At 42.1% G+C, this 14908-nt stretch overlaps 1 protein-coding gene across 3 annotated transcripts in view; it reads left to right on the top strand.

Annotated features, from left to right (window-relative positions):
* Nucleotides 1-14908, top strand: part of LOC127424749 (cytosolic acyl coenzyme A thioester hydrolase-like) — a 166135-nt gene that overhangs the window by 8880 nt on the left and 142347 nt on the right. For 2 of the 3 annotated variants that reach the window (XM_051670184.1, XM_051670182.1), the window contains exons 2-3: nt 9341-9458; nt 13771-13927. In XM_051670184.1, the coding sequence (XP_051526144.1) occupies nt 9341-9458; nt 13771-13927 (275 nt within the window). Of the gene's footprint in view, nt 1-4333; nt 4518-9340; nt 9459-13770; nt 13928-14908 lie in introns of those variants that run through there. The other variant, XM_051670183.1, reaches the window with a different exon arrangement.

Genomic DNA, 14908 nt, shown 5'->3' with positions numbered 1-14908 from the left:
GACGCAATCGAGTCAGAGGAATCGACAGTCATTGGCCAATTGAGGTCGTTGAATATGTCTATCTACCAGTAGGGTACAACGGGGCTAAATTAATTAATTAATAATTTTCTTTATTTATCACACATTATTATTTGCACATATACAGTGAAATTCTTCTTTTTCACATATCCCAGCTAGGCTGGGGTCAGAGTGCAGGGTCAGCCATGATACGGCACCCCTGGAGCAGATAGGGTCAAGGGCCTTGCTCAAGGGCCCAACAGTGGCATCTTGGTGGTGCTGGGGCTTGAACCCCCAACCTTCTGATCAGTAACCCAGAGCCTTAACCGCTGAGCCACCACTGCCCTTGAAGGAAGACCTTAAGGAAAATTAGTTTTTTTTTTTTTTTTTCTGGTCACAAAGAGTATCAAGAATCATTAGATTTGTTTTTATTGAATATTGACGGAGCCACATAATTTGTGTTAAAAGAAATAATAGAAGGTTATTTTGAATAAAAGTAAAAAAAAAAAAAAAAAAAGGTGATGAGGGGGTCCCCAGGGGGGTTATATTGATATATATTGATATATTTATAGTTTAGATACCGGGGCAATAGTTATAGGGGCACAATTTGTCAACTTGTGCAAATACTTTTGAGACAAGATGCTTTTTTTGAGTAACAAATTAAGATAATGCTTATTCAAAATAACCACTTCATAAAAGGGTGCATAATTTCTTGTTCATTTCAATCACATTTGACATTTCATTAAATCTCAAGTATTCTTTAAACAAGTGAATTTCCTTTGTGATTGGATCAGTCAAATGACCTCAAAATCAAACTTTAGACATTATACGCAATGATATCTTGAATCAGGGACATTTTGCAGTGCACAGTGACAAACAGGTGTTTAAGAAAGCGTTGTAGTTTTTAATGTTGTTTAATGTTTTGGGAGAAAATCAAATCAAAGGAGTCTTTTACCCCATGGGCCTTTAGCCCTGTTGTACCCTAATACATAAATGTCAAATTTAGGCTATATTTGGCCCCAGATGTTACTTGCTGTGACTGTTTTTTTTTTCTCCCCTTTTCTCCCCAATTTGGAATGCCCAATTCCCAATGCGCTTCGAATCTCAGTTGCCTCCACGTCTGAGACCGTCAATCCGCACTTGCTATGACTGTTGTCTATGACACAACAATGATCTTGCTCTGTTTGAAAAAAAAAAACAAAAAAACTGAGGGCCCAGAAAGCTGAATTCTACTTTGTGGTGTATTAAAATCTCAGGCCATTTTTTGTCTTACTGGAGAAAATTGTTTTACAACAAGTACAGTATAATCGTTTAATCTATTCAAAGACTGAAACAGAAAAGAAACGGAAACCTGCCTAATCATTCTTTATGAAATTAATTTTAGAAATGCCTTGTCCTGTGATTACAAATGATTGAATTGGTCCATCCGTCTCGTTTGGAAGGATGCGTCCTCCGGAGGTCGCATTTGTCGGCCGCATATGGCATCGAGGCTGTTTTGTTTCAGAAAAAGGAGTAGGACACTTCGAATGCAGCCTTCAAATGCGACCTTCTTTCACGGGAATTCGGAGGATGCATGAGGTGTATCCTTCGTGGGCACTCATAACCTACAATTCTTTGCTTCAACGGAAATGTCTAAAAAAAATGATGCCAATTTGCCCGTAAATATGATGTTCAAACGCAAGGAATGTTAATTCCAAAGTTGAAGTACCTCAGTAGATGGGTGCAGAGTATATAATATGTATAGTTATATTAATATATCATTAAAATAAAGTATTAGACTAAAAGTACGCCTGTAAAATCTATTTTCTTTTCTATTTACATCATTATAACTCTCCTAAAATGTACCTCATACATTCCCTTCTAAAGGGACTTTGTTAACTTCTCACTCAAAGCGCTCGTGCTTGTTAAAGAGTGGCGTGCTGTCATAGCAACCATGTTACGTTCCGTTTCCGTTTGTCCTACGAAGGCCGTCTCGTTTAAACGAGATTTGTTTAAAGGAGGACGCTCGGTATACTGCAGCCTTCAAAGGATGCGTCCTACCTAGCATGCAGCCTTCCAAACGAGACACAGCCAATGTCGTTCATGTGCTCCTTCAGTAGCGGTCTGAGCAAGACTGTACGCCTGAATAACTACAGAGAAAAGCTTATATATCAAAATACATTTGTGACATATATTTAAATACACGGTTAAGAGTTAAAAGGATAATATTTACATCCATCGTACACAACTAGTTAGAGACAAAGTCCGGTCCCACCCGTTTATTTTTTTCTGGGACAATGCTACTTTCCACTCTTTCTGTTAAATATTTTTCATTTTAAAAATCCTCGTATGTATAATTATAACACTCTTACAGATCAGAAAATTAGAAAATTCTAACCAGCAATTGTTAGCTATACTGTAGCAAAATTGTAACTGCAGACTACAGTTAACCCCCCCCCCCACCCCCACCCACACCCACACCCCCATTCTTTTGTATATCACACACAGCCTCGTTGTAATTCCTGTTAAAAATTAAAGATGGCGCTGCTGTACACAGAACTACAGGAGTATTATTTTATTGTGCATTAATTTATTGTGGCAGGCTTATCAGTTTGTTCATTATGTAGATGAAAAGCTTGTGTAGATGATATATTAAACAAGAGATCCTTGTGATTCAAATGATACCGGTCCAGATCGCATATAAAATTATAAACCATCCTTTTGTATGTATTAATCAGAGTCTTAAAACTTATACTGTCACCTAAAGAGGGAGACGGTCATGTATAAATGTAATTTCATCCCTGTAGCTACTGTAATTTCTAATTAGCTAAACTGATGTTACAACTGAACTCACCCAGTGTTATAACACTCCCCGGTCTCCCCAATTATTAGACCTTTAGAATAAAAAGTCATCACTGTGTACAGTATTTATTTTAGTGATTTATGTGGTTCAGTATTCCATCTTCCGTCATTATACTCGTCCTCAGATCTCACAGAATACACAGTCAGAGTGTAAGCACACACAATATGTTCACATGCTATTGTTGCACAGATACCAAATTTACTCAGAGGTAATTTGCTTAGCAGTGAGGATTGGTCACTATGTGGTTGGGTGCATTTTGGTGGGGCTCAACAAATTGTGTCACTTTATTGCCAAGTTTAGTAAAAAACAAATAAAAAAACAAAAGGGAATATGCTAAATTTGATTGAGATTGGCATTTTGATCAGACGCCTTCATCATTACCGGTATGTTCTCAGGTAAGATCTTTGTTGTTGTGATCCTTGTTTTGTCAAATGCAGTCAAAAGTATCAGTGATATTAAAAAGTCTTTTTAGCCATTCATAATGAAAAGAAACAACAGCATGTCATGAAGAATTAATGATACTTGATTGATACTTTTTTTTGTGACATTCATATTAATATTTTGAAAAACCATATAAACTCTCAATATCCAAAAGAGCAAAGTCCTTTGTGTTTACTGCACCTTGATTAGAAACATTTTTTTTATTTTTTATTTTATAGGTAAGGGAGAGAAAGAGAGCTTGTTTTCCTGTTAATGATGCAACTAGAGGACAGACTCTTTGACAACAGTTTGTCTCACCCTTGTGGGAAATCCTGATGTACATGTCTCTATCGCTATGTGCAATCAGAAATATTCAAACATCATTTTGGTTTCTGTATACCTGTACCTATACCTGTTGTTATTATGTTGATTGGATTGGCCAATTTAAATCATGATATAAGCAGCAGAAGAAATTGAGCTCAGTTTTTCATATAGGAAATGGGACATTTTGTACAGTATTTCACCCCACAGTGCTAATAAATAAGCATTTTTCATATATATATATATATATATATATATATATATATATATATATATATATATATATATATATATATATATAAAAATTCAATCAGCTCTTTCACTACATTTCACATGCCTGTCCTGCTATCGGCCAAATACCATGAAACCTGTCAAGAACATGCCTGGGTCATATTTTCCCCAGTTGTCATTGGATTTAGCTTCTTCATTAGTACTTTGCTGTTTCCATGAACCTTGTTTGTTGGTAAAGTTGCACCAGACTCAATACCTAAATTCATATTTTACCCAAAAATCAAAAGAAAGAAATAAGAAACATTTTGCAGAAAACATATTTAAAGCGTATTTTAAGACCGTTTGTTTAGTTTTATTCATTTATAAGCACAGTTAAGGCCAATTTTATTACTGTTAAGTAAAAAAAAACTTTGATGTTTATAATGACCATGCTATTACAACATCTGTGAGTTGTCTTATTTCATTGGTGAAAGACCACAGAGTTTGAACACAGGTGGGCGGAGTCTGAGCCACTGAAACACATTATATTATTGGTGAGGAAGTTGAAGATGTCATAACTGAAAATATGTAGTGATGAAGGATATGAATAAATGGGTCTGTCATGATGTAGTCACAGTTCTGTGAGGAAACATCCTGCTCAAGAACGTTTCAAGACTCTTCCATCAAATTTTTCAGAAGTCATGACTTCTCTTTATCGGCTTAGCAGGTAGAGTCACACCAGCCAGCCCACATCAGACATACATCAGACACTACAATGGGACAGCACTGTCAGAATTTTTCTGCTTTGTTTTTGTAGATCATAGTGTTTGACATGGATTTTAAGTGTATGTTCAACTTAATAAAATGAGTCAATGAATTTGTGTCATAACTTTACACTTTTTCATGTACGTTTAATATGACAGTTATGTACTGATTTAATGCCAGTGGTAAATCAGACATTTGAAGATGACTGGGCAGAATTTCTCCCCAAACTGGTTATGGAGGTTCTGAGTTGTGGTGCGAACCTGAATGTTTTTGCTTTCATTTATAATATTAAAAACTGTTGAGACAAAGGAATCCAGGGTTGCTTTAGAGACTGGTAGAGCTAGGTGCTAGCAACACCAAGGTCAATTCCCAGCGAGTACACATACTGATAAAATCCATACAGGTGCTTCTTCAACTTTGGGTACTTTCATGTCCACAGATTCAATTTTTTCATTAAAACCGAATTGGAAACTTTTACCAGGCCTTCATCATTTATTTTTAGCACTTTTCAAATGCCTTTTATGTATAGATTGTACTGTTTTAGCTTTGTCCCAAACCCAGACTTTCAATTTTAAACTATTCAAATCCATTAAAAAAAAAGCTAATTATTACATATGAAAATCTAAACAGAGTGAAATAAACACCATTTCAAAATTCGTTGTGTGCAAATAATTTGTTACTTTTTTCTTTTGAAAATGATGGCTGTCACATGATTGTGGCGTCATTTCCATCACACCAAACAGTATATATATATATACACTATATATATAAATGTATATACAATATACTATATATACATATCCTACCATGGTTGCCATTACCTCCTTGGGGCCGGATGTAGTGTTGTGGTCAACGTCAGCTAGGACAATAGTAATGATCGAGCTTACTGTTCCATGGGAAGAGGGTTTGGAGACAGCCTATGAGAGGAAGAAGCTAAAAAATGCTGATCTGGCCACAGAGTGCAGGGAAAATGGATGGAGGACTACCACCTATCCTGTGGAGGTTGGGTGTAGAGGATTTATGAGAACATCAATGCAGCACCTTTTTAGAGACATTGGCATCGTAGGAGCAGCTTCAAAAATGTCTTTGAAGGAATTGGCAGGGGAAGCTGAGAAAGGGAGATTCTGGCTATGGCCAAGAAGGAAGGACAAAAATGGGGGGTTCAAAAGTAGGAAACTGAGGAATAGGGAACCTGGGTGATATGTGGTGAGGGCTTGTGCTGAGGTAGTATGCCATACAGAACCAGTGGCACTGAGTTACCGAGAGATACGGTGCCAGTGCCAGTAGTGCACTGAGTACGCATCTCGGTGCCAGTTGGCCATCAGGCTGGTGCGTATGGTCGTGTCGAGGTATTATGACATATAGAACCCTGGTAGCAAGTAATTCGTGAAGGAAGGATGTCTGGATGGGAAGGCAAGGATGAGAAATGTTGGAGGGGATCCGGTGTTCAGCTGCGGGGGGTGGCAGGGAGATGTCCCTGACCACTGCTCCACCACCAGAAGATGTTCCAGGATTAATGGGGCGAAACATTGAAGATAAGTGGCTGATGACCCCGCAGCTGGGCTGAAGGCACTGGTGGAGGTGCGGCAGGCAATAATGCCCGGCTGGTTATTACAGCTACCTGTGCATCTGTTTATATATATATATATATATATATATATATATATATATGTAACGATGCTGGCAACAGGCAGACAAAGAGACGATGAAGTAGTGCGATGAACCCAAGTGCAGTTTATTTTCCAAATGCAATAACCAGAAACCCTAACAATAAATGTGAACAAAACAAAACAAACATGGCCTTAACTAAACTTAACTTGACATGGCATGACTTGACTATAGACTTGACTTAAACATAACATGACATGACATGACATGACATGACTTGACTTGACTATGGACTACGTTACATTAACACAATACCTGACACCAGACAATTGCAAACATATTTGGCTTAAATACAAGGACATGGTTAACAAGTAAACAAGACAACCAATCACAAGACTAAACTATAAACAAGATAACAAGGCTAAATGGACTTTAACCATTGAAAAGACAAGACTAATAACAAAGTAATCAAACAATGAAGCAATGAAAACAAGACACATGAACATGGGAAACACCTGACAAGATCACATGAGGGAACAGAAAATCACATGACATGACACCACATGACCTGAACAGGAACTAAACTTGAAAATAAGACATGAAAACAAGAACAAAACACATAAACGTGACATATCCCCCTTCTAAGGAGCTGGGGGGGGGGGGGGTCCTTGAAACGTGGCCTGGTAAGACATGGCGTGGGGTGTGGCCTGGTGAGACAGGCGTGGAGCATGGGAACAGGGCAAAGCCAATTGAAAGTGGGGCCCTGAGAGGCTCGAGGGGCGGAGCCGATGGGGCTGAGGACCAAGACGGAGCCATAGGGATGGAGGTCCTCGGTGGTGCAGAGGCGGGCCTGGACCACGGAGCAGAGGCAGGACTGGACCGCGGAGCAGAGGCTTGCTTGTGACATGGCATGGAGCAGTTTGGGACTTGGCTGTGACATGGCATGAAGCAGACTGAGGCGATATTGTGACAGGCTCAGGCGTTGTTGTGACATGACATGGAGTAGGCTGAGGCGCGGCTGTGACATGGCATGGAGCAGGCTGAGGCGTGGCTGTAACATGGCATGGAGCAGGCCGAGGCGTGGCGGTGACATGGCATGGAGCAGGCCGAGGCGTGGCGGTGACATGGCATGGAGCAGGCCGAGGCGTGGCGGTGACATGGCATGGAGCTGGCCGAGGCGTGGCGGTGACATGGCATGGAGCAGGCCGAGGCGTGGCGGTGACATGGCATGGAGCAGGCCGAGGCGTGGCGGTGACATGACCTGGAGCTGACTCTGGCGTGGCGGTGACATGGCCTGGAGCTGACTCTGGCATGGCTGTGACATGGCCTGGAGCTGACTCTGGCATGGCTGTGACATGGCCTGGAGCTGACTCTGGCATGGCTGTGACATGGCCTGGAGCTGACTCTGGCGTGGCTGTGACATGACCTGGAGCTGACTCTGGCGTGGCTGTGACATGGCCTGGAACACACTGAGGATCTGGGGCAGAAGGTGGCGCAAGCTCAGTGACCATGACGTGGAACTTGGGCTTGGCAGTTATGACGTGGAACTAGGGCTTGGCAGCCATGACGTGGAACTCGGGCTTGGCGGCCATGACGTGGAGCAAAGTCGTGGAAGGCGGAGCCATGGGAGGCTCAAGGGACGAAGCCGTAGAAGGCAGAACCGTGGTAGGCTCGAGAACAACCTCTGGGGTCGTGGGAATGGACTGAGACTCGGGAACGACCTCTGTGGTCATGGGAATGGACTGAGACTCGGGAACGACCTCTGTGGTTGTGGGCGTAGTCAGAGACTCGGGTACGACCTCTGTGGTCGTGGGCATAGACAGAGACTCGGAGAAAACCTCTGTGGTCATGAACATGGGCTGAGACTCGGAGATGACCTCTGTGGTCGTGAACATGGGCTGAGACTTGGAGATGACCTCTGTGCTCGTGAACATGGGCTGAGACTCGGAGACGACCTCTGTGGTCGTGAACATGGGCTGAGACTCGGAGACAACCTCTGTGGTTGTGAACATGGGCTGAGATTTGGAGATGACCTCTGTGGTCGTGAACATGGGCTGAGACTTGGAAATGGAAACTTTTCTCCTCCTTCTCCTCCGGGAGGCCGAAGTTGGCAACGCAGGCTCTGGGATGGATGAGGCTGGTAATATGAGCTCTGGGGCGGTCGAGGCTAGCAACGCAGGCTCATTAACAGTGGCAGGTATGGGCGTTGACTCATTAATCATGGCAGGCATGGGCGCTGGCTCGTCGACCATGACGTGGGATGCTGGCTCGTCGACCATGACGTGGGATGTGGGCTCAGCATCCGCCTCCCCCACAGTGAACGTAGAACCAGTAATCTGCAGGGCAAGGTCGATATACTGGACCAGATTGAGGGAACTGCGACTGCCAGGCATTAAAGATGAGATTGGCTCACTTAATCCAAAACGGAAACAGTCTTTGAGGGTGATTTCATTAAAGTCAACCTCGCTGGCCAGAGTGCAGAAGTCCCCCACATATTCCTCCAGGGGACGACTCCCTTGACGTAGGCGAAGAAGCCGAACTGCTGGGTTCATTATGGGTGGTCAGGTATTCTGTAACGATGCTGGCAACAGGTAGACAGAGAGATGATGAAGTAGTGCGATGAACCCAAGTGCAGTTTATTTCCAAATGCGATAACCAGAAACCCTAACAATAAATGTGAACAAAACAAAACATAAACATGGACTTAACTAGTCTTTTGACTTGGACTTGGACTTGGACTACATTACATTAACACAATACCTGACACCAGACAATGGCAAACATGAGGGCTTAAATACAAGGACATGGTTAACAAGTAAACAAGACAACCAATCACAAGACTAAACTATAAACAAGATAACAAGACTAAATGAACTTTAACCAATGAAAAGACAAGACTAATAACAAAGTAATCAAACAATGAAGCAATGAAAACAAGACACATGAACAGGGGAAACACATGACAAGATCACATAAGGGAACAGGAAATCACATGACATGACACCACATGACCTGAACAGGAAAATAAAATAAAAAGACATGAAAACAAGAACAAAACAATGTATGTGATAATATATATATATATATATATATATATATATATATATATATATATATATATATATATATATATATATATGTATCCACTTACTCTATATATATTTTGTGCTCTTTTAGGATCATGCGTCCTGATGATGCCAACATTATTGGTAATGTTCATGGTGGCACTATACTGAAGATGATTGAGGAAGCAGGATGCATCATTGGTACACGCCACTGCAACACTCAACACGGGGTGAGTTCCTCTTCCTGCTGCCTGGAAGTCTTAAAGTCAATTGAGTAACCACTGCTTTAGGAAACAACGTTGAAGGTTTTGATTGTTGATTCTGATGCAGAGAATAAATTATGAGGAACCAACATCCAATGATCATTTTTATATATATCTGAGTCAGATTATTCTGATTTTAATAAAAAAATAAAATAATAATAATAATAATTGAATTGCAGCATATTTTTTATTTTAATACAGTAAAACATGTTTCTATTGCAATGAGAATCAAAGCTGAATGTCCAAATGCATTATGGTTACGAGATCTCATATATTTATTTGTTTATTTATTTATTTATTTATTTAGCATTACAGCAATAAGAGTTTGGAGTGAAAATATTGTCACAAAAAATATGTATTTATTGTGGTTGGGTGAGCAAGAGTCAGACCTTGGAGAGGCAATTATCGGAAATAATAATAAACAGAAAGTGTTCAAAATGGCAAATAAAGTGGGGGGCCTGGGTAGCTCAGCGAGTATTGAAGCTGACTACTACCCCTGGAGTCACGAGTTCGAATCCAGGGTGTGCTGAGTGACTCCAGCCAGGTCTCCTAAGCATCCAAATCTGCCCAGTTGCTAGGGAGGGTATGAGTCACATGGGGTAACCTCCTCATGGTCACGATAAGTGGTTCTCGCTCACAATGGGGCTCGTGGTAAGTTGTGCATGGATCGTGGAGAGTAGCATGAGCCTCCACATGCTGGGAGCCTCAGCGGTGTCATGCACAACGAGCCATGTGATAAGATGCACGGATTGACTGTCTCAGAAGCAGAGGCAACTGAGACTTGTCCTCCGCCACTCGGATTGAGTTGAGTAACCGCACCACCATGAGGACCTACTAAGTAGTGGGAATTGGGCATTCCAAATTGGGAGAAAAGGGGATAATAAAAATAAAATAAAAATAATAATAATTGGGCAATAAAGTGTACAGAATAAGTGTCCATGGGATGGTCCAGGACGTGGTCAGGGTCCGATGGGCACAGTGTGTGAGGGGAAGGCGGCCTGGCATCCATGCCCATCAGTCGCGATGCATGCAATAGTCCCCGATGACTCTTTTAACCTGCGCCGGGTTTCAGAGGGAGTGGGTCCACCGGTACCCTCCGCACTGTGTTCCTGGACCTGCGAGTACGCCAGTGTGTGCACACAAGGAAATAGAAGCTGGCTCCCTGAGGAGAGGCGCACTCTACGTTCTTATGGCAATAGTGATTATGCTCTATAAACATCAAGTGCGCCTTATCATCGGCTCCCCAAATGAGGCTTATCAAATTGCTCCTCTCCTCTCTCCTGCCCACTCCCGTTGTGTGCCTGGATGAAAGATGGCCCTAAGAGGCGGGGCAACGATGATGAGAGGGAAGGGCAGGTCGTTCCACCACAATATTTATATACTGTATATATACAGTATACGAACAGAAGAGAAAATTTTAAAAATGGGGAATAAAGTGGAGGGCCTGGGTAGCTCAGCAAGTAAAGACACTGACTACCACCCCTGGAGTCATGAGTTCAAATCCAGGGCTTGCTGAGTGACTCCAGCCAGGTCTCCTAAGCAACCAAATTGGCCCGGTTGCTAGGGAGGGTAAAGTCACATGAGGTAACCTCCTTGTGGTCGCTATAATGTGGTTCTCACTCTCGGTGGGGTGCGTGGTGAGTTGTGCGTGGATGCCGTGGAGAATAGCGTGAAGCCTCCACATGCACTATGTCTCCGCGATAACGCGCTCAACAAGCCACGTGATAAGATGTGCGGATTGACGCTCTCAGACGTGGAGGCAACTGAGATTCGTCCTCCGCCACCTGGAGTGATGCAAGTCACTACACCACCATGAGGACTTAGAGCACACTGGGAATTGGGCATTCCAAATTGGAGAGCAAAGGGGAGAAAAAAAAGACACAAATTGTTCTTTTTTATGATTAACATTTTTATTTATTAAAACACAGAAAAACAAAACATAATTATAAATACACAAAATCAACTTTTAACACCCACTACCACCCCTCCTCCTCTCCAACCCCACCCCAAACCTCAACAAACATCCCTGTGGTCTTAGATGAACACATATAAAAGAATAAAAAAACAAAAACCAAACAACTAAAAGAGGAAAAAAGAGAAAAATAATAATAATAATAAAAAATACATATATATATATATACAAATATAAAAATCACACACACTGACAATTACCCCTCTCTCTCCACTATTCCACCCGAGAACCCTCCAAGAATGCTAAATATCTACCTCATTTTCTTACAAACAAATCCAGTTCCCTGGTCTTCTATAAGACCCCTCTTCTAAGGCTGCCACTCTCCCCATCTCCAAGCACCACTCCTGAAACGGGGGTGCTCCAACCAACTTCCAACCCTTCAAAATCACCTGTCTGGCGACCATAACACATGTTAGGACCCAATCCTCCACATGTTTATTCTCCACATTAATTTCTGCCCCATCTCCCAAAATACAGAGTCTGGGGCAAAACGAAACTTGAGTGCCCAAGACATCACATACAAAATTCTGAATTCTCAACCAAAACCCTTGGATCTTAACACACCCCCAAAAAACATGGGTTATTGGTTTGTTTATCTGTTTGTTTCTTATTTTACCCTGTCATCTTGTTTTTTCTCCCTCGTGAGAGTTTTTGTTTGTATTTTGTTTGTAAAAGCCCTTAAACTGCCTTCGGCATTTTGGGTCCTTCCTCAAGATCCCATGACAACAATCTAGCCAAACTGGGACCCAGCAGAGGCAATATAAGCATTTTTCTTCACCCAGCTCCTGTCCACAAAGAATCGACCTCCTTGAGCACCACCCACCATGACCAGTTTCGCACCTGCTTACAGAACGGTCAACACATCAGGGAGTATGCCCAAGAGCTCGCCGATGAGGCCCATAGGTGGTGTTTTGGTGAGGTCTTCTCTAAACATTTCTTCCTGAGGAGTTTAGATAAACGTTTTGATCTTTTTGTGGCCATTCTGGGACTTAGTGGCCCATATTTGTTGACTCGGCAAGATGGAGGCTCTACTCCGGGGAAGGGCCTCCTCACCTGAGCACTCCTCTCCGCTCGTGCCTTATCCTTCATCTGGCTCTTCTCGGGCTTCTTGCTGACATAGGTGGAAGCTCGGCGTGGAGGTGGAGGGGCCTGCTGCAAACCGCCAGGAGGCAGAAGAGCCCACTGCGGACCGCCTGGAGGCGGAGGATCCCCCGTGGCCGTCGACGAGCCTGTTCAGTCCCTTGTAACCGTCCATAAGTCTGTCCAGTCCCCTGTGACCGTCTGCGAGTCTGTCCAGTCCCCTGTGGCCGTCGACGAGTCTGTCCAGTCCCCTGTAACCGTCGACGAGCCTGTCAAGTCTCTAATGGCCGCCATCCAGACTGACCCCTCACCAGCGACCACCGCCCAGTTCCTTGTGGCTGCCACTCAGTCTGACCTATCGCCAGCGGCTGCCGGTCAGTCTGACCCTTCGCCTGTGGCCGCCTCTCAGACTGACCATTCGCCAGCTGCCGCTACCCAGTCCAACCCCTTGCCAACAGTCACCAGCGTCCAGTCAGACCCTGTCCAATTCACAGAGACCACTAACACCCTGTTGGACTCTTCTGCATTTGGGTCATTCCACAAGATCCCGTGACATGAATATACTGTATATATAAATGTTCCTTAAATAGGCTTAATTCTTTTTTCACCTCCCTTTATTGAGGGGTGAAATGTGACCGGGGCATGTTTTCATAAGTATCACCTGATTGCATTTTTTTGCATTGTTTATCTGTCAGGAGTTCACTCTTGATGTATCACACTTCAGTCATAATTGTTATGTTTAGTCAGCTCTGCGAGTTGAAATAAAGAAAAAAAGATGTGTAAATAGTTTGTATTAAAACAAGGGAAATCTTTACATAATGGATCTATTTCCCAAATGTGTGTCACAAACACTTGCGTTACACAACAATTTGAAATTTGCACACAAAAGATCTCCTACAAGCTTATGGTTACACACAAATGTTCCCCAAAATGGGCAGTTGTCATTACAAAAAGAATGACAGCCTGTCCCTGATTTATACCTGCTGAAAAATGGTGCTTGTCTGATGAAGTCTATAGAGGGCACTACAAAGTCATAAATTTAGATTACACACACTATAAATTTATCGGCATTTGGGGCAGGACCTTTGTTTAGACATTGTTATAACTGAGTTGTAGCGTCCTAGTCTGCAAGCAATGTGTAAAAGCATTTTTATTTATTTATTTATTTTTATTTAATTTCATACTACAAAAAACTACAAAAAACTAACATTTTCTTTTGGCAAATAGGATCGCTGTGTAGCTGCTTTGGCCCGGGTAGAGCGCACAGACTTCCTGTATCCAATGTTTATTGGTGAAGTGGCCCACGCCAGTGCTGAGATTACCTACACATCCAAACACTCGGTGGAGGTGCAGGTGAATGTCCTCTCTGAGAACATAGTTACAGGTTAGTAAGCATGCAGCTATTATTGACACAATTATGGTGGAATACATTTTTTTTTTTAAATGAGACATTTAGGCTCAAAACATTCTCCTTGTAAGCTGCTTCAAGCTATGGAAGTTTGAAGCAAAATTCATAACGCAAATCATTCCAGTGTTGCCACAAGTGACGGTAGAGTCGAGAGTACTGTAAACATGTTGGTAAAGTAGTTACATGTCAACATTGTTTATAGCTAGCTACCTATATAATAACCAGAGACTATTTAGCCAGAGAGAGAGAGAGCACCTGTATTTTTATTTATTTATTTATTTTTTGGATTTTCTCCCCTTTTCTCCCCAATTTGGAATGCCCAATTACCAATGTGCTCTAAGTCCTTGTGGTGGCGTGGTGGCGGAGGACGAATCTCAGTTGCCTCCGTGTCTGAGACTGTCAAACCCAGGCCCCACAGAGAGCACTTGTATTAAAATGAGGGACAAATTGGAACACAAAGTATGGCGGATGTAGAAAAGGAAGATCTAATTAAAGGTAAAATAGCCAATTACCATTCAAATACAGACACCGCCTTTCAGTCAACTTGAAAATGTGCACGTGTATCAGCTGGACCAGCCTGAAAAATAGCATGTTTTAGTCTTTCCCTATTCAAGCAGATAGGAGCTGCACTTTATACCAGTTTTATCCATTGAAAATAGGGTAGCACTTTATTTTACAGTACGTGTACTTTTCTGGTACATAAATGATAAATATGTTGTACCTACAGACAAATCTGTAGTAACAAGAGGTACTTACCTGAAGTGTTTCTTAATGGTAAGTAATATGAAACAATATATACCAATGGTACATACATGGTAATTATGTTGTACCTCCAGACAAGTGTGGGGTAATAACAGGCACTTATGGTATACATACATGCTTTTCACAACACACATCATTCCAAGTAGCTTTACAGAAAATCATGCTTTAGCAGAAAATTAAACTGTAATATCTATA

This window comes from Myxocyprinus asiaticus, chromosome 33 (genome assembly GCF_019703515.2).
Source record: "Myxocyprinus asiaticus isolate MX2 ecotype Aquarium Trade chromosome 33, UBuf_Myxa_2, whole genome shotgun sequence".
NCBI lineage: Eukaryota > Metazoa > Chordata > Actinopteri > Cypriniformes > Catostomidae > Myxocyprinus > Myxocyprinus asiaticus.
The sequence above is the reverse complement of the archived record's forward strand: the minus strand, read 5'-3'. Positions and strand labels throughout refer to the sequence as shown.